The sequence below is a fragment of the Loxodonta africana genome, chromosome 9 (genome assembly GCF_030014295.1).
Source record: "Loxodonta africana isolate mLoxAfr1 chromosome 9, mLoxAfr1.hap2, whole genome shotgun sequence".
In the NCBI taxonomy this organism is placed as follows: domain Eukaryota; kingdom Metazoa; phylum Chordata; class Mammalia; order Proboscidea; family Elephantidae; genus Loxodonta; species Loxodonta africana.
The window spans coordinates 121,874,346-121,895,003 of record NC_087350.1 but is presented as its reverse complement, the minus strand read 5'-3'; the positions used below and the strand labels follow the sequence as shown (position 1 = coordinate 121,895,003).

The 20,658-nt window shown below is 47.2% G+C and overlaps 1 protein-coding gene across 3 annotated transcripts in view; it reads right to left on the bottom strand.

The window, feature by feature from the left end:
* The window catches only part of CAMSAP1 (calmodulin regulated spectrin associated protein 1), a 92,297-nt gene extending 72,626 nt beyond the window's left edge, over window positions 1-19,671 (bottom strand). For all 3 annotated transcript variants that reach the window (XM_064290696.1, XM_064290690.1, XM_064290691.1), the window contains exon 1: window positions 19,509-19,671. In XM_064290696.1, the coding sequence (XP_064146766.1) occupies window positions 19,509-19,671 (163 nt within the window). The remainder of the gene's footprint in view (window positions 1-19,508) is intronic.
* Between the last annotated feature and the right edge of the window lie 987 nt (window positions 19,672-20,658).

The window sequence follows — 20,658 nt, the reverse complement described above, 5'->3', positions numbered from 1 at the left end:
ATAAAACCTGATAGTTTATGATAAAAACGCTGATGGCGTAGTGGTTAAGAGCTACTGCTGCTAACCAAAAGACTGGCAGCTCAAATCTATCAGGCGCTCCTTGGAAGCCATATGGGGCAGTTCTACTCTGTCCTACAGGGTCGCTATGAGTCAGAATCAACTTGATGGCAAAGAGTTTTTATCATAAAAAATGATTCAACAATTATGAATTTTCTTGAAACAAATCAGAAATAGAAAATTTCAACAAAGAAAGTTACGAAAAGAACCAGAAAGAAATTACCAAAATGAAAAATCCAATAATGGAAATTTAAAAATTCACTGGATGGGCACCATATTAGACTGGAGACGACAGAAGACACAATCAGTGAAGCTGAAGACAGATAAATACAATCTATCCAATCTGAACAGCAGAGAGAAAGTACATTTTAAAAAACAAAAAGAATAAATAGAGCCCCAAGGACCTGTGGGACAATTAATAAAGACCCAACACTTGAATCATCAGAAGAACAGAAGAAAGAGTGAGTTGCTGAAAGAGTATTTGAAGAAATAATAACTGAAAACTTCCCAAATTTGGCAAAAGATATAAACCCACATATTTCATGAAACTGAGTAAACCTCAGAGGCCTGGTGGCAGAGTGGTTAAGAGTTCAGGCTGCTAGAATGGATAAAAAACAGAATCCATCAATATACTGTCTACAAGAGACATATATTAGAAATAAAGATTTAAGTCATTAAAAATCAAAGGGTGTTTTACATCAAGCAAACCAACCAAAACCAAACCCACTGCCATTGAGTCGGTTCCAACGCATACCGACCCTGTAGAGCAGAGTAGAACTGCTCCATAGGGTTTCCAAGGATTGCCTGGTGGATTCAAACTGCTAATCTCTTGGTTAGCAGCCATAGCACTTAACCACTATGCAACCAGGGTTTCCATCAAGCAAACAGCTACCAAGAAAGAGCAGGAATGGCAATACTAATCTCAGATAAAAGAGACTTTAAAACAAAATCCACCATAAAAGACAAAGAAGGGCACTATATAATGATTAAAGGGATGATCCATCATGAAAACATGACCATAATAAACATCTATGCACCCAATGACAGGGCTCCAAAATACATAAACTCTAAGAGCACTGAAAAGAGAAACTGACAGTTCCACAATATAGTAGGAGATTTCAACACACCACTCTCAGGAGAGGACAGGACATCTAGAAGGAAACTCAGCAAAGATACAGAAGAGCTAAAGGGCACAATCAGCCAACTTGACCTCATAGACATATACAGAACACTCCACCCAACAGCTGCAAAGTACACACTCTTTTCCAACGGACATAGAACACTCTCCAGAATAGACCATATCTTAGGCCACACAGCAACCCTCAACAAAATCCAAAACACTGATAACACAAAGCATCTTCTCTGACCACAATGCCATCAAGGTAGAAATTAACAACAGCAAGAGCAAAGAAAAAAAAAAAAATCAATTACATGGAAACTGAGTAACACCCTGCTAAAAACCACCGGGTAATAGAAGAAATCAGAGATGGAATAAAAAAATTCCCAGAATCATATGAGAATGAAAACACATCATACCAAAACCTTTGGGACACAACAAAGGCAGTGCTTAGAGGTCAATATATAGCAGTAGATGTACACATCAAAAAAGAAGAAAGGGACAAAATCCATGTTAGCTAAACAACTTGAACAAATAGAAAGAAAACAGCAAAAAAAAAAAAAAAGCCCACAGTCACCAGAAGAAAGGAAATAATAAAGATCAGAGCAAAAATAAATGAAACAGAGAACAGAAAAACAATACAAAGAGTTGAGAAATCCAAAAGCTCATTCTTTGAAAGGATCAACAAAATTGACAAACCACTGGCCAAACTGACAAACGAAAAACAGGAGAGGACACAAATAACCCAAATAAGAAATGAAATGGGGGACATTACAACAGGCCCAACTGAAATAAAAAGGATTTTAACAGAGTATTATGAAAAACTATACTCCAACAAATTTCAAAACCTAGAGGAACAGAAAAATTTCTAGAAACATACTACCTACCCAAACTAACACGAAATGATGTTGAAAATCTGAACAGACCCCTAACAAAAGAAGAGACTGAAAAGGTAATAGGAAAAATTCCCAGCAAAAAAAAAGCCCTGGCCCAGATGGCTTCACTGGAAAATTCTACCAAACATTCAGAGACGAGCTTACACCAGTACTGCTCAAACTATTTCAGAACACAGAAAAGGAAGCGATACTTCCGAATTCATTCTATGAAGGCAGCATAACCCTCATACCAAAACCAGGCAAAGACACCACAGAAAAAGAACACTACAGACCAATATCTCTCATGAATACAGATGCAAAAATTCTCAATAAAATTCTAGCCAGTAGAATTCAGCATCATATCAAAAAAATAATACACCACAACCAAGTAGGATTCATACCAGGTATGCAAGGATGGTTCAATATTAGAAAATTAATCAACACAATCTACCACATAAATAAAAGAATCATATGATCATCTCAATTGATGCAGAAAAGGCATTCAACCAAGTCCAACACCCATTCCTGATAAAAACTCTCAATAAAATAGGTATAGAAGGGAAATTTCTCAACAAAATAAAGAGCATCTATGCAAAACCAACAGCCAACATCATTCTTAATGGAGAGAGGCTGAAAACACTCCCCTTGAGAACAGAAACTAGACAAGGATTGCCTTTAGCATCACTCCTATTTGACGCTGTGCTGGAAGTCCTAGCTAGAGCAATACGGCAAGAAAAACAAAGGGCATCCAAATTGGTAATGAAGAAGTTAAACTGTCCCTATTTGTGGATGATATGATAATATACATAGAAAACCCAAAAGACTCAATGAAAAAACTACTGGAACTAACAGAAAGATTCAGCAGAGTAGCAGGATACAAGATAAACATACAAAAATCAGTTGGATTCCTATACACCAATAAAGAGAACGACGAAAAGGAAATCAGGAAAACAATACCATTTATAATAGCCCCTTAAAAAATACTTAGGGATAAATCTAACCAGCAATGTAAAAGACCTATACAAAGAAAACTATAAAACGCTACTGCAAGAAACCAAAAGAGATCTACATAAATGGAAAAACATACCATGTTCATGGATAGGTAGACTCAACATTGTAAAAATGACAATTCTACCCAAAGTGATTTACAAATACAAGGCAATCCCAATCCAAATACCAACAACATTCTTTAAAGAGATGGAAAAACTAGTCATTAACTTTATATGTTAAGGGAAGAAGCCACAAATAAGTAAAGCACTACTGAAATAGAAGAGTAAGCAGGAAGACTTGAACTACCTGACCTCAGAACATACTATGCAACTACAGTAGTCAGAATAGCCTGGGAGTGGTAGTATGACAGATACATTGACCAATGGAACAGAACTGAGAACGCAGATGTAAATCCATCCACCTACCGTCACCTATCTTCAACAAGGGCCCAAAGTCCATCAAATGGGGAAAAGACAGTGTTTTAACAGTGGTGCTGGCAAAACTGGATGTCCAGCTGCAAAAAACTGAAACAGGGCCCATACTCACACCACATACAAAAGCTAATTCAAAATGGATAAAAGACCTAAATACAAAGTCAAAAACTATAAAGTTCATAGAAGAAAAAATAGGATCAACCAACGGTAGAGGCCCCAATACATGTCATTAACAGGATACAAACCATAAACAACAACACACAAACTCCAGAAGATAAGCTAGATAACTGGAATCTTCTAAAAATTAAACACCTATGCTCATCAAAAGACTTCACCAAAAGAGTAAAAAGAGAACCTACAAACTGGGGGAAAAAAAATTGGCTATTACAAATCAGACCATGGTCTGATCTCTGAAATCTACAAGAAAATCCAACACCTCTACAACAAAAAGACAAATAATCCAATTAAAAAAATGGACAAAGGAAATGAACAGACACTTCACCAAAGAAGACATTCAAGTGGCCAAAAGACACATGAAGAAATGCTCACGATCAGTAGCCATTAGAGAAATGCAAATTAAAACCACAATGAGATACCATCTCACCCCCGGCACTACCGGCATGAATCAAAAAAACAGTAAATAACAAATGCTGGAGAGGCTGCAGGGAGGCTGGAACTTTTATGCACTGCTGGTAGGAATGCCAAATGATACAACCATTTTGGAAAACAGTATGGTGCTTCCTTAGAAAGCTAGAAATAGAAATACCATATGATCCAGCAATCCCACTCCTAGGAATATATCCTAGAGAAATAAGAGCCATCACATGAATAAACATACGCACACCCATGTTTATTGCAGCATTGTTCACAATAGCAAAAAGATGGAAACAACCTAGATGCCTATCAACAGATGAATGGATAAACAAACTATAGTACATATACAGGATGGGGTATTACCTAACGATAAAGAACAATGATAAATCTGTGAAGCATCATGAAATGAGTCAATCACCAAAAGACAAATATCGTATGAGACCACTACTGTAAAAACTTATGAAAAGTCTTACACACAAAAACAAACTGTCTTTGATGGTTACGAGGGAGTGGAGGGGGTGGGCATGGAAAAACACTAGACAATTGGTAAGTGGTAACTTTGGTGAAGGGTAAGAGTACACAATACTGGGGAAGCCAGCACAACTTGTACAAGGCAAGGTCACAGAAGCTGCATAGACACATCCAAACTCCCTGAGAGACCGAACTGCTGGACTGAGGGCTGTAGGGACCATGGTCTCGGGGAACATCTAGCTCAACTGGCATAACATAAAAAATATGTTCTACACTCTACTTTGGGGCGTATCGTCTCGGGTCTTAAAAGCCTGTGTGCGGCCATCTAGGATACAACACTGGTCTCACCCCTTCCGGAGCAAGGGAGAATGAAGAAAACTAAAGATAAAAGGGAAACATTAGTCCAAAGGACTAACAGACCACATCTACCCCAGACACCACCAGACTGAAACCAGTCCAATGAGATGGTGCCTGGCTACCACCGCCAACTGCTCTGACAGGGATCAAAATAGAGGGTCCCAGACAAAGCTGGAAGAAAATGTAGAACGTAATTCTAACTCACAAAAAAAGACCAGACTTAGAGGTCTGACAGGGATCACAAAAGAGGGTTCCAGACAGAGCTAGAAGAAAATATAGAACAAAATTCTAACTCACAAAAAAAGACGACACTTACTGGTCTGACAGAGACTGGAGAAACCCCAAAAGCATGGCGCCCAGACACCCTTTTAGCTCAGTAATGAAGTCACTCCAAGGTTAATCCTTCAACCAGGCCCACAAAACAAAACAAGTCTAAAGGGGCACACCAGCCGAGGGGCAAGGACTAGACGGCAGGAGGGGACAGGAAGATGGTAATAGGGAACCCAAGGTCAGGAAGGGAGGGTGCTGACATGTCATGGAACTGTCAACCAATGTCATCAAACAATACGTGTGCTAACTGTTTAATGAGAAACTAATTTGATCTGTAAACCTTCATCTAAAGTACAATGAGAAAGAGTTCAGGCTGCTAACCAAAACGTCAGCAGTTCAAATCCATCAGCTACTCCTTGGAAACCGTAAGGGGCAGTTCTACTCTGCCCTAGAGGGTCGCTATGAGTAGGAATCGACTCAATGGCAGCAGGTTTGGCTTTTGGTTTGAGTGAACCCAAAACAGGATAAGCCCAAAGAAATCCATGCCAAGTCACAGCATAATCAAACTTCTGAAAACTGAAGACACTGAAAATACTCTGAAGCAGCAAGGAAGAAACACCACATTATGTAGAGGGGAACACCAATCCAAATGACAGCAGACTTCTAATCTGAAATCAAGAAGGCCAGAATGTTGTCATGAACAACAATTTTTAAGTACTGAAAGAAAAGAACTTGCAACCATGAATTCTATTTCCAGTGGCAGTATCCTTAAGGAATGAAAGGGAAAATAAAAAAAATTCTCAAATGAGAAATTTTTTTTAAAAAACTGTCCACATCAGACTTATCCTTAAAGAAGGAGTAAAGGAGGTTCTTCAAACGAAAAGAAAATGAGAAAAGAAGGAATCTTGGAGAATCATGGAGGAAGAAAGAGTAACAGAAAGAGCAGAAATACAATAGACTATTCTTCTCATGAGTTCTCTAAATTACATGCCGTGACTGAAACAAAAACTAAAATACCATTAGATACCCAAGACAATGATATTTATAACTGGAAAGGGTAAAGGGACCTAAATGGAAAAAACTTCTCCATACTTGACTCAAAATGGTAAGATACTGACACCAGCAGACTGTGGAGCCCAGGTGGCATAGTGGTTAAGAGCATGGCTGCTAATCAAAAGGTCAGCAGTTTGAATCCACCACCTGCTCCTTGGAACCCCTGTGGGGCAATACCACTCTGTCCTATAGAGTCGCTATGAGTTGGAACTAACTCGACGGCAATGGGTTTGGTTTTTGTGGGGGTTTAGCAGACTGTGGTGAGTCATTTATATATACTGTAATACCCAGAGCAACCGCTAGGAAAACTATAATATACAGAGATATACCCCAAAACAATATAAATAAATCAAGATGGAATTCTAAAAAACTCCATCCTGTGGAGGAAGGCAAGAGTAAAGAAGAATGAGAAACACAGAAAACAAATAAAAGTGGTCGTCTTAAGCGCTAACGTACCAACAATAACATTAAGTTACAACAGTCAATGCACTAGTGAAAGGGCGGCGACTGGCAGAGTGCGTCTAAAAAAAAGGACCCAACTATGTGCTGTTCACTAGAGACAAAGAGGGACGTTACACAAAGGTAAAGGGATCAGTCCACCAGGAAGACGCTGACAGTCCTAACTGTATACGTGCCAAACAACATAGCCTCAAAACTCGTGGGGGGAAAACTGACAACTGAAAAGAGAAAGAGACAAATCTACAGTATTTACCCCCTATCAGCAACTGACAGAATTAAACCAAAAACTAAACCCACTGCCATCAAGTCGATTCCGACTCATAGCAACCCTATTAAAAAAAATAATAAAATCAGCAAGGAATATATACCTGAACAACACAAACAACCAAGAGAATCTAACTGATACTACTGAAAAAGAGCAGAATACCCATTTTTTTCAAGTATTCATGAAACAGTCACCAAAATAGACCATATCCTGGGCCATAAAACCAACCGCAGCAAATTTAGAAGAATAAAAATCATGCAGAGTATGTTCTCTGTCCATAATGAAGCCATATTAGAAATACAAACCAGGAAAATCTCTGAACACTTGGAAATTACACTTCTAAATAATCCATGGGTCCAAGAGGAAAGTGCAAAGGATATTTTAAAAAATACATAGCACTGAATGAAAAAAAAAGTAACATATCAAAACATGTGGGATGCAGCTAAGGCAGTATTAAGTGGGAAGCTGATAATACGAAAATACTTACATTAGAAAAGAAGAATTCAAATCAGTAATCAGAAATCAAATGAGTAATCCTACCTCAAGAAACCAGGAAAAGAAGATAAAAGCAAACCCAAAGCAAGCGGAAGGAAGAGGGGCAGATGTGGCTATAAAAGGGCAACAGAAGAGACCCTTGTGGTGATGGAACTGCCCTGTACGTGCAGTGCATCAGTGCCAACATCCTGGTTGTAGTATTATGCCATAGTTTTGCAAGGTGTTTCCATCGGGGAAACTGAGTAAAGGGAAGCCAGAGCTCTCTGTATTATTTCTCACAACTGCATGTGAATCTACAATTACCTCGAAGTAAGATTAATTTTTTTTAATATGTCCAAAGACTTCAAAAGTACTTCATAGAAAAAAATATTCCAATTGCCAGTAAGTAGATGAAAAAAAAATCCAACATTTTAGTCATCAGAGAAATGTATATTAAAACCACAACTCATCCACTTGAATGGCTAAAATTAAAGACTGACAATACCCAAGTGTTGTCAAGGATGCAGAGAAACTGGAACTCTCACATATTGCTTGTGAGAATATAAAGTGATACAGCCACTTTGGAAAACAATCTGACAGTTTTTTATAAAGTTAAACATACGCTTACCTTAAAAAAAAAAAAAAAAACTTTTTGCCGTCTAGTCGATTCCAACTCATAGAGACCCTATAAGACAGAGTAGAACTGCCCCCAAAGGGTTTCCAAGGAGTGGTTGGTGGATTTGAACTGCTAACCTTTTGATTAGCAGCTAAGCTTTTAACCACCGCACCACCAGGGCTTCACACTTATGACCAAGTAAGCCCATGCCTAGCTATTTACCCAAGAAAAATGAACACACGTGTTCACACAAAGCCTTATACATGCATGTTCACAGCTGCTTTATTCATAATAGCCCAAAATTGGAAACAACCCAAGCATCTATCCACAGGTTAACAAGCATGCAAAATGTGGGCAGCCATACAAGGGAATACTACTGCTACTGCTCACCTAGAAGATACACAGAACATGGGCGAATCTCAAAAATGTTATGCATCTTGAAAGCACCCAGACACAAGAGTACTCGCTGTACGACTAGACATATATAAAACCCTAGAAAGACAAATCTAATCTAAAGTGATAAGTAGATCAGTGGTGCCCTCGGTGGCTACTGACTGAAAGGGTGCTCAAGTGCACATTTTGGGGTAATAAAAATGTTCTTTACCTTGACTGTGGTCATGTTCACAAGGGTGTACACATTTATTTAAACTCATCGAATAGTCTTAAAATGTGTGCGTTTTATTTCATAACATGGAGGAATCTGGAAGGCATTATGCTGAGTGAAATTAGCCAGTTGCAAAAGGACAAACATTGTATAAGACCACTATTATAAGAACTCAAGAAATAGTTTAAACAGAGAAGAAAATATTCTTTGATGGTTACGAGGCTGGGAGTGAGGGAGGGAGAGGGGTACTCACTAATTAGATAGTAGATAAGAACTACTTTAGGCGACGGGAAAGACAACAAACAATACAGGCATGGTCAGCACAACTGGACTAAACCAAAAGCAAAGAACTTTCCTGAATAAACTGAATGCTTCGAAGGCCAGTGTAGCAGGGGCGGGGGTTTGCGGACCATGGTTTCAGGGGACATCTAAGTCAATTGGCATAATAAAATCTATTAAGAAAACATTCTGCATCCCACTTTGGAGAGTAGTGTCTGGGGTCTTAAATGCTAGCAAGCAGCCATCTAAGATGCATCAACTGGTCTCAACCCATCTGGATCAAAGAAGAATGAAGAACACCAACGACACAAGGTGATTACGAGCCCAAGAGACAGAAAGGGCCACATAAACCAGAGACTACATCAGCCTGAGACCAGAACAGCTAGATGGTGACCGGCTACAACCCATGACTGCCCTGACAGGGAACACAACAGAGAACTCCTGAGGGAGCAGGAGAGCCGGTGGTCATGGCCCCCAGACCTTCTGTTGGCCCAGGACAGGAACCATTCCCAAAGCCAACTCTTCAGACATGGATTGGACTGGACAATGGGTTGGAGAGGAATGCTGGTGAGGAGTGAGCTTCTTGGATCAGGTGGACACCTGAGACTATGTTGGCATCTCCTCCCTGGAGGGGAGATGAGAGGGTAGAGGGGGATAGAAGCTGGCGAAACAGACACGAAGAGAGAGAGGGGAGGGAGGGAGCGGGCTGTCTCACTAGGGGGAGACCATTTGGGAGTATGTAGCAAGGTGTATATAAGTTTTTGTGTGAGAGACCGACTTGATTTGTAAACTTTCACTTAAAGCACAATAAAAACTAAAAAGAAAAAAATGTGCGCATTTTGTTATATGTAAATTATACCTCAATAAAACTAGTTTTCTTAAGGGTCTGGAAACCCTGGTGGCGTACTGGTTAAGTGCTACAGCTGCTAAACAAAAGGTCGGCAGTTTGAATCCACCAGGCGCTCCTTGGAAACTCTATGAGGCGGTTCTACTCTGCCCCATAGGGTCGCTATGAGTCGGAATCGACTTGAAAACAACGGGTTTGGTCTCAAAGGTCCAAAATAAAATTCTTCCCTGTGTACCCTGCACTGGGCATTAACCTACACTACCAGAGACTCCTCTGAAAAGTCCAGGTTTAAGCACATCCTTCCCTCCTCAGAAACCTTCAGTGGCTCCCCAATTCACACAGAAGAAAACTCCAACTTATCAATCAGCCAGTCAAGACATTCCACAATCTGGCCCCAGGCATTTTTTCCAATTTACGTTCACCGCCAACTCTGCTGTTGCTACACTGACATTTATCCCAACCAGCCACACCACACTCCCCTCCCCTGCAGGCCTCTGCCTGTTCTTACCCATCCAGACCACAAACTCAGGTTTCACCTTCTCATTCACCTGCACAGATCCCGACTCCCTCATGGGAGGTGCTCTCTCTCCCTTAGCTGTCCTGCCATTAGCATCGCTCCTCTCTCGCCGCACTCCCTCCCTCGTCAGCCTGTCACTGCAGTTCTTTGTCCACACGGCCATTCCCCACTCTAGGAGCCCTGAGAAGCACTTTGGTGACCTCACAGTGGACAACACAATGCTGAGCTGTGCTTAATGTTGACTAATTTGAAGTGACTGAAGGACAGTGACTGGGAAATATTTAAGTGAACTGGGTAGGTAGCATGAGCAGTAAGAAAAAGGGCTAGGGTAGAGCTCAGGAGAGAAGTCAGAAACAGAAATGAAACTTCTCTGCGCGTGACGGATAACTAAAGCCACGGAGCTAGAAAGGCTGTGTGAAAAGGAAAACCGATGAAGAGCAGGAGACCAAGGAGTGGGCCTTGCAGGGCCACCCAGGCAGGCAGGACGGACAAAAGCGAAGTAATAAAACAGAGAAGATTTGTTCACCAGGTGAAACTGGGAAGAGAGAATCCCAAGTCAACGGGGGTGGTGAAAGGAGAGGCTGAGAAAAGAGCAGACACCCCGGTGTCCAGTCTGGCATCTGACATGGCAGAGCGCAGAACGGGCTGGCGGAAGGCGAGCAGGAGGCCCCTGGTCAACGCCGGAGAAGTGTTTCAGAGGCGTGGTGAGGGCAGTGGTAGATCACACAGTGAGGAAACGATGCCACAGCACCCAGCTCGAGGCAGCTGCCACTGCAGCGGCCCAAAGGAGAAGTAAGGAAGGCAATAGCCAGTGACAGGGCGGTCAGTCACCCCTGTTCCTGTCAAAAGTACCATTATTCTCCCTGTGCTGAGGTTCAACACCCGTGCCCATCCCCACAGTCAATCAACCCAGTCTCCTCAGAGCTGCTGGCTCCATCTGCCCTTCTCATTTCCACTGCAAACAAACTAGGCGAGTCGTCAGCATTCCGAGCTTCGGCAACCACACCAGCTCCCAGAAGTTCAGCCCGACTGCAGCCTCTACCCGCTCCAGCCTGCTAAAAACCTTCCCAGGCTCTCTCTGATTCTGTCACTCCCAGCTCAAAGGCCTCCCCAGGCATACATTGCGAAGAAATCCCCAGCCCAGCTTTAAACACCACAGACAACCTGGCCCCTGACTATTTTCCACCCTAATCACCTCCTGCTTCAGTACACAAATCCTTAGCTCAGCAAGGTTAATCTCCTCAGCACGCCCGTGGACACATCCACCTCTCACAGTGTAGATACATGTGAAAGATACACCCTCAGGTCCATAGCCAGGTACCCTTCCCTCCACTCTCAGGGCTACCTAATCTCACCCATCCCTCAAAGCCTACCCCCCCAGGGAGCCTCCGGGAGCGCCCCAGTCCACAGAGACCTCTCTTGGTAGCGCCCAGGCACTCTGGGATTGCATTCACTGAGCTGACAGCTCTATCTTCTGCCTAAACACGGCTGTTTTATCGATGGCATACTTGATTTTTCAGCCCTTTGCATTATTTTTCTTTGTGTACGTCAATATTTCATGTAGATTTTAAACAATTAAGGAAAATGACCTCATATAATTTTCCCCCTTTATATCTCCTATAATGGAAAACAAACATGCACATGGTAGCTGTCCAATTATAATACTGATTCCATCCTGCCCACCCTCAGATTAGACAAAAAACTGTAACAATCTGAGTCTTTCAATAGTTCAACCAGGAAACAAAAAACAACACTGGTACGTATAATGTTGATATGGCCACCAAAAAAAAAAAAAAAAACCGTAAGGCAAGCCTATGAAAAATTAGAAGGATAAAAATAATAATAAAGAAAAAATATTAAGTGTTCTTTGGAAGATCAGCCTGAAGCACAATAGTGGCCAAGTCTTTTGTGGGTCACTCAGATCTGAAGGATGAGAACAGCTGAGCTTAAAGATGGATTTAGATTCTTTGATTAATATTTAATTTGTGGCATCAAGACCAAAAAAAGAACACATGCCAACTGACGTATCTTTACAACTCCACAGCCATGCCTGTATGGCCATGCTTTATAGAACCATAAAGCAGTTTTCCATTCACCTGCTTCGCAGGCGTTTCAAACGCTTTCACCCGTTCCACAAGCACTCACTACACGCGATGGACTCTGGACAGAGCGGGAAACCGGACAACCATAACCCTGACCTCACAGCTAAGTACAAACAACAAAGACGTGCTCAGGGCACCTATGCGAGGAAGGCTGGCTACAAAGACCTCCACAACCCCCAAGCGCCCCTCAGCCCACGTGACGGTGCTCAACCCGGCTAAGTCACTCTGTAACCTCCTACCTCAGAAATGCCCAAATCCCCTGCCGAGAGCGACAGAAAGACAAAAAACATAATGTAAGCTCATAAACCACTAATCAAACCAATCACCACATAAAAAGACTTGACAATCTGCTTATGAACCTGGAACAGATAAGGGCCTGCTGTCCCGAGCAGGCAGCACAGTGGTTAAGGACTCAGCTGCTAACCAAAAATCAGTGGTTCCAACACACCGGCCACCCCGCGGAGAAAGATGAGGCAGTCTGCTCCCGTAAAGAGCCACAGCCTCGGAAACCCGCCGGGGCACTTCCACCCTGTCCTGCAGTGTCGCTTGGAGTGGAATCGAACAGATGGCAACGGCTTGGTTTAACGGGTTTGTTACAAACAGTAAGACTCACACCACTGCCTTCTCCTGCTGGCCCGGGGAAGGGGTTTCATTTCACGTCCTGGAGGCTGGAAAGTGATTCCCAGCACTGGATTCGCTTCGTCCTAATGTCACCACAACAAGCCATCTGGTCGTTTCCTGAAGTGGACTATGAAGGGGTCACGCTCGTAATATCAGTTTAACGGAGTTTAAACTATTCTTGCTAAATACATACGACAGCTGGCAGCAGTTCTCTTACAGATATCCCTTCAATGGTGACTAGAATATGAGCTTGACAAAGTCAAAATATCCTCCACGACATGGTCACCAAATCAGTAGTTTAAATTACTCTAACAAGACAGAGAGAGAGACAGAGGGGGAGGCAGGGAGGCGGAAGGGAGGGAACTATCCCAGTCCCTCACCAGTAGTGCAACTGTGAACAGGCCAGAGGTCTCTCCCCATCCTGGTCTGCAGTGGTGATACCAGAAGGCTGAACTCAGTGACCCTAAAGTCCTGCCCCACAGGCAAATGAACTACCCGGTTTCCAGGGCTCCTCAGAAAGGTGAGATCACCATCACTGAGCTACGCACAGTAACATCCCTGTAAATAGGGGAGTACCTTCTAGCATTTTGAACACTGTCCTTGAGAAGTAATAAAAGCTACTGCTAACCCCATCATCCCCAGAAACCAAGGTCTAGAGACCATGAAGTTTCCTAAGGTCACAGATAAACAATGGACCTAAAATCAAAACTCAGGGCTCTATTAACATTTTTTGACCAACTCACTACAATGTTCGGGAAACCCTGGTGACACAGTGGTTAAGAGCTATGGCTGCTAATCAAAAAGGTTGGCAGTTCGAATCCACCAGGCGCTCCTTGGAAAGTCTATGGGGCAGTTCTACTCTGTCCTATAGGGTCGCTCTGAGTCGGAATCGACTCAACAGCAATGGGTTTTTGTTTTTATTACAATGTTCACCCAAAAAGGCATTGCGAAATTTTCTAAGAAGATTCTAGTCCTTCTTACACTTTTTTTTAATTGTGCTTTAAGTGAAAGTTTACAGCTAAGTTAGTTTCCCATACAAAATGTTATACACACATTGTTACGTGACCCTAGTTGCTCTCACTATGTGACAGCACTCCTCCTCTCCACCCCAGATTCCCTGTGTCCATTCAACCCACTCCTTACAAACATTTCTAAATGAACTTTCAACATATTCAATATATTATTCCTAAAAAATAATCAAAATACTGTCAATGAAAAAAAAAAAAAATCCCACCCCCCCAAAAAAGAGAGGGAGGAGATCTAAAAATAAGAGCACAAGACAGACCACAACTCTTGGCGACAGCACCAGAGAGGGATAAAACTGAAGGAAATGTTTCTGCACAACCATATGCCACCCAAAGGCCTGGCCAAGGTGAGCACTCTGGGGTCTAATCACACACTGCAAATGGCAGGCTGGGGGGCAGGGGCCACTGAGAATCCCAAACGGGGAAACCGGAACGAGAAGGCAGTCTCAGAGCACCTGCCCTAGCAGGTCAGCATGCTTTGGGCTGCTATACAAATGGACGACTGTGTGGTTTCATTTAGCTACTTAATAGGCAACCTTACGACGAGAAAATATTTAAGTCACTTTCACCATGCTCACACAAAAACACACCCCCAAAACGGATTTAAGATGAAAGCACCGAGATTCAAAGGACCACATCTAATTCACGGAAAAACCGGGCTGGCCAGCCACGGGGAGAGATCCCATAAAAGATGCAAGGAACGCGCCCCCGGACTAGGAAGAGAGTTCTGAAAAAGAAAATCTTCACTGCCCTACCAAAACCCTCCCCAACCCAGTCTCCTGAAAGACACAGCAAACCTTACAGACCAGGCTGAGACCCCCGCTTGAAACCACTCCAACCGAGGGAAGTCTTTGTGATCATTTGGAGCCTCCCAAATTTGTAAACTGAGAGAGAGATTCACAACTAGAAAAAAAATCACAACAGGAATCGCTCCCCTTCCTGAAGGGAGGTACAGGATGGGACACCTCCTCATCTGGCAAAAGCGAATGGAAAACAGGCGCACTCAGACCAGCGCCCCATGCGCCACTGCGGGCAGGGGCTTCCTCAGAGTACGGCAAAACAGCAAACCCACAAGTCCCAACGGTATCTGTCCCCTTCAGTTCCAGCTCACCTTTCTAGTCTTTAAACAGCCGTCTTCTGAGAATTTCCAAGCTTTAAAGCTCATTGTGGCGTCGTCGGCTTTTAAATTAACTATCTGATGAGTTAACCAGAACATAAGCGTTCGCCTGGTACTGGAAATAAAAGGAGACAAAACTAACCCAATACCAATGCTGAGAGATGCGTATTTGTCCCGATAGCTGACAAAATCCCACTCTGACTGCAAAGCTAAATGCAACAAAACACAACTGCACTCACTTTGCCGCAGAAACCGGGAAGGAGACATCGGGAGGGCTTTTTCAAAGCAGCTGCGTCTCTGCAGCATTCCTTACCAGAGCTCTCAGCCATCTCCACACGTAAAATCTTAAAATTCCACGTCTGAGCAAAACCTCACACGTGTGCTCAGGAGCAGCGCTGTGTGAGCACAAACCTGGAACCCACCCAGCACCCAGGCACAGGGGGATGGCCGAACGTGGGCAGGCATCTGATGAACTACTGGACAGCAGCGACCAAGAACAGAGGGACGCTCCACCCACCACAGAGGAGAAATCCAGGAACACATCATGGACTACGACAAAGCAAAGCTCAGGGGATACACTCCCGTGAAATGTGCAATCCCATACAAAACTCAACAGTGTAGTGGAATGATATAAACACGTGGGGAGGTGTGAGGAAAAGCAAGACCGTGACCATCACACAATTCGGGCTATTGGTGGATGTGAAGGGAGATCTGGGATGAGCTAACCTTCTTTTCGTAGGAGTCTCTGGGTGGCACAAAGGATTAACACGCTCAGCTGCTAACTGAAAGGTCCCCCAGAAGGAAGACCTGGTGATCTACTTCTAAAAAATCGGCCAGCGAAAACCCTGCGGAGCGCAGTTCTCCTCCACACACCCGGGCCGCCAGGAGCTTACTCCGCAGCGACGGTTTTGTCTTTCCTTCCCCTAAGCTGACCGCTAGACACCTGAGCGCTGCCGTATGGTTGTTCTCTACGCCTTACTCTAACAACTACTTTATTGGTTCCATTTTTTCAATCATGCAAATTCATGAATATAGCAAACAGCGTTTCCCCTTCACAACCATACAGAAAATGAGTAAAGTTCAACGGAAAACAAAACCTGTAAAACTAAAAATTGTAAAATAAGAAGAAAAGCTCTGTGTGACAGATAATGTTACATGTCAGCTTGGCTAGGCCATGATTCTCAGCTATGTTGTAAGTATCTTCCATTCGTGATCTGACGTAAAGGAAGTCTCTTGGCCGGGGAGGGGGGGCCTGCATCCAACTTGTCTGCATGTTCCAGCAAAGCTCTCTTGTTCTCTCGGTCCTGCATCTCACTCATCGTCATCTGACCTCTGGCTCCTGGGATGTGAGCCAGCAACCTGCTGTCTGACCTGCAGATTTTGGAATTCGCCAGCTCCTGCAATCACATGAGTCAGGAGAAGCCTCCAGCCTGACGATGAACCACGGATTTGGGGCCTGCCAGCCCCCACAACTCTGTGAGCCATTTCCTTGAAATAAATCTCTAGATATATTTATAGATATACACTTTGCTGATTTTGCTCCTCTGGAGAACCCAGCCTAAGACAGTCAATAAAACCAATTTAAAACAAAGCATGAAATTGGTCTCAACCCACCTGGAGCAAACGAGAATGAAGGACACCAAAGACACAAGGTAATTATGAGGCCAAGAGACAGAAAGGGCCACATAAAACAGAGACTCCATCATCCTGAGACCAGAAGAACTAGATGGCGACCAGCTACAACCCATGACTGCCCTGACAGGGAACACGACAGAGAATCCCTGAGGGAGCAGGAGAGCAGTGGGATGCAGACCTCAAATTCTCGTAAGAAGACCAGACTTAACGGTCTGACTGAGACTAGAAGGACCCCAGAGGTCACGGTCCTCAGACCTTCTGTTAGTCCAAGGCAGGAACCATTCCCAAAGCCAACTCTTTAGGCAGAGATTGGACTGGACCATGGGATAGAAAATGATACTGGTGAGGGGTGAGCTTCTTGGATCAAGTAGACACATGACACTGTGTGGGAAGTTTCTGTCTGGAGGGGAGAAGAGAGGGCAGAGGGTGTTAGAAGTTGGCCGAATGGACACGAAAACAGAGAGTGTAGGGAAGGAGTGTGCTGTCTCATTAGAGGGAGAGCAACTAGGAGTATAGAACAAGGCGTATCTAAGTTTTTCGTATGAGAGACTGACTTGATTTGTAAACTTTTACTTAAAGCACAATAAGAATTAAAAGAAAAAACAAAGAGGAAAAGTCACAAAGCATTAAGTTCCAAACTCAAGAAACTAAAAAAATAAGAATAAGCTAAATGTAAACCAAGAAAAAGGAACAACAATAAAGGCAAGACCAGAAATAAATGAAATTGGAATATGAAAAATAGAGAAAATCAATGAAACAAAAATTTGCTTCCTTGGGAAAAACAAATAAAATTAATGACCCGCTAACAAAAAAACGAAGCGATGTATTTAATCCCTATAATTTACAAAACATGTTTGTCCTCATGACTAACCTGCGTCTAGCTCAGACTGTTGAAATCCTGTCACACAGGGAAAGGCCTGTTCAGCAAGCTTTCAAAGTTGGGGGGCTAAACTCCATTTTCTGAAAGGGTTACCTCTCTAGTCTTGTGCTAGAACCGGGAATGTTTTCACCAGAATAAAGGCAATGTTTTTTTAGAATGCAAAATTTCAAATTAAGAGAATTATACAAGTATTAATTCTTTACGTCATACCTGAAGCTAACAAAGAAAGCCTTGAGAGTCAACAGTTAGGAGGATCACTTGGTCTGTAAAGTTCTGGAAGCCTGAAATAGGAGTCTTAATCCACTAAGCACATTACCGCCTAACAAATTGGACTCCAAACAAGGTTACCGAGTTCTTCAAAACAAGAATTAACCAAAGGCGATCATTATGATTATGCACCATCCACTGAAGAAACCACCTCTCGTCAGGGAGCCCAACAACGGCCGTTTTGTAAGCATCAACTTTCATAACAAACCACCGGCTCCGTATCCAAGGCTTTGGGGCTGGCGCTCGCCTGGAAACAGGTCTGCCCCACAGCCGGCCCCGCGCTAATAAAGCACGTCGCCAGGCGGCCGCGGCCACGCCAGTTCCCCGCCTTCCCTTCCGCGCGTCCGCAGAAAACGGCCGCGTTTCCCGCTCCCAACTCCAGCCGATCAAAGCCTCCTTCCCAGGGGCGCGCACACAGGGCCCGGGGGGCGCAGCTCGGGACGGCCGCCCCGGCTGACCGGCCCGCCGCGCCTCGGCGCCTGGGCACAAAGGCCGGCCCGTCCAGGTCCCGGCCCGGGGGCGCCGGCCCCCCGCCCCGGCCCTCACCCCTGCCCTCACCCCGACCCCCACCCCCGCCCTCGCCCCGGCCCCCGGCCCTCACCCCTGCCCTCACCCCGACCCCGGGCCCGGCCCTCACCCTCACCCTGACCCCGACCCTCACCCCGCCCTTGCCCCGACCCCCGCCCTCACCCCGACCTGACCCCGGCCCTCACCCCGACCTGACCCCCGCCCTCACCCCGACCCCGGGCCTCACCCCGGCCCTCACCCGGACCTCACCCCCGGCCCGGCCTTCACCCTCACCCCGACCCGGGCTCTCACCCCCGCCCTCACCCCGACCCCGATCCTCACCCCGACCTGACCCCCGCCCTCACCCCGACCCCGGTCCTCACCCCGGCCCTCACCTCCGTACCCCCGACCCGACCCCGGCCCTCACCCTGACCCCGGTCCTCACCCCAGCCCTCACCCTGACCCCGGCCCTCACCCCGACCCCGGTCCTCACCCCGGCCCTCACCCTGACCCGGGCCCTCACCCCGACCCCGACACCGACCCTCACCCCGGCCCTCACCCCGACCTGACTCCCGCCCTCACCCCGACCCCGGGCCTCACCCCGGCCCTCACCTCTGTACCCCCGACCCGACCCCGGCCCTCACCCTGACCCCGGCCCTCACCCCGGCCCCCGGCCCCCGGCCCTCACCCCGACCCCGACCCCGGCCCCGGCCCTCACGCCGACCCTCACCCCCGCCCTCACCCCCACCCCCGACCCTCACCCCCGCCCTCACCCCCACCCCCGACCCTCACCCCCACCCCCGGCCCTCACCCCCGCCCTCACCCCCACCCCCGGCCCTCACCCCGACCCTCACCCCCACCCCCGGCCCTCACGCCGACCCTCACCCCCGCCCTCACCCCCGCCCCCGGCCCTCACCCCGACCCTCACCCCCACCCCCGGCCCTCACGCCGACCCTCACACCCGCCCTCACCCCCACCCCCGGCCCTCACGCCGACCCCCACCCTCGACCCTCACCCCCGCCCTCACCCCCACCCCCGACCCTCACCCCCGCCCTCACCCCGACCCCCGGCCCACCTAGGCCGTAGGCCTTGGCGCAGATCCACTGCAGGTTGGCGGCGATCTTGGCGCGGGCCGAGTCGTAGCGGTCCAGGGGCACGATGTCCACGGCGCCGTCCGGCGGGGCCTCCATCTTCCTCCAGGCGCCCTCTCCGGCCGGGCCGCCGCCGGCGTCCACCATCTGCAGACAAAAAGGCCGCTGCAGGCGGGCGGGCCGCGGCCGCCACAAAGGACCGGCCTGCTGCCGGATGGGCGGCCGGGAGGAGGCCGGGGAGGAGGCCGCGCCGCCACCTGCGCCGCACCTGCCGCCCCCGGCCCACCTGCCGCCCCCGCCCAGGCCGCCCGCGGCCGCTGCGGACCTCGCCTCACCTCAGAGCGGCCACCGTCGCCGCCGCCGCGCCTGCGGCTGCTTCATGCTGCGGGGCCGGGGCCGAGGCCGGGGCCGGGGCGCGGGCGGAGGAGGGCCGGGGGCGCGGGGCGGGCGGCGGGCGGCGAGGCGCGTGCGCGGCCCCGGGCGGCGGCGACTGACGGAAGGCGGCGGCCAACGGCGGGAGCGCGCGCGCCTCTGAGGCGCTAGCGCAGACGCAGTGAGCGCCGGCCCCGCCCAGCGCCTCTCCCCGCCCCTTTCCGCAGGCGCGCGGGGCAGGGCGGGGGCGCGCGATGCAGGGTGGGGGCGCGCGGGCGGGGCGGGGGCGCGCGGGGCGGGAGTCCGGGCCTTTCTAGGCCGCGCCCCCTCCCCTCCTGGGCTGGGTGCGTCCCGACCTGGGGAAGGTGACGGCGTCGCAGGCGGGAGCCCGCGGCGCACAAGAACCTCTCTTGAGAGCAGAGCGGGGAGGGGGATCTACCACCCCAGGATAGCTGCGGGGCGCCCCCGCGCCTCGAGAGCAGCCCTGGGAGCCCAGGCGTCCCACTAGCCCGGAACCGTTCCTGGGGATTCCTCCCCACACCCACCAGCAGAGCCTGGGGGACCCCCGAGAGCAATCGGGGACTCCCAAGAACAGCCCTGGAACCTCCATGTGCTGGCTCTCCCCTCAGGCCACCCCAAGTGGGCACTCGGCAGGCTCCTCAGCTCACCTGCAGCTACTGTCCAGGGGAGGCAGGAGCTTGGACACCTGAGACACCTGCGGCATCCTCGCCTGCGTGCAGCCAGGGGCAGGCACATCCCCCA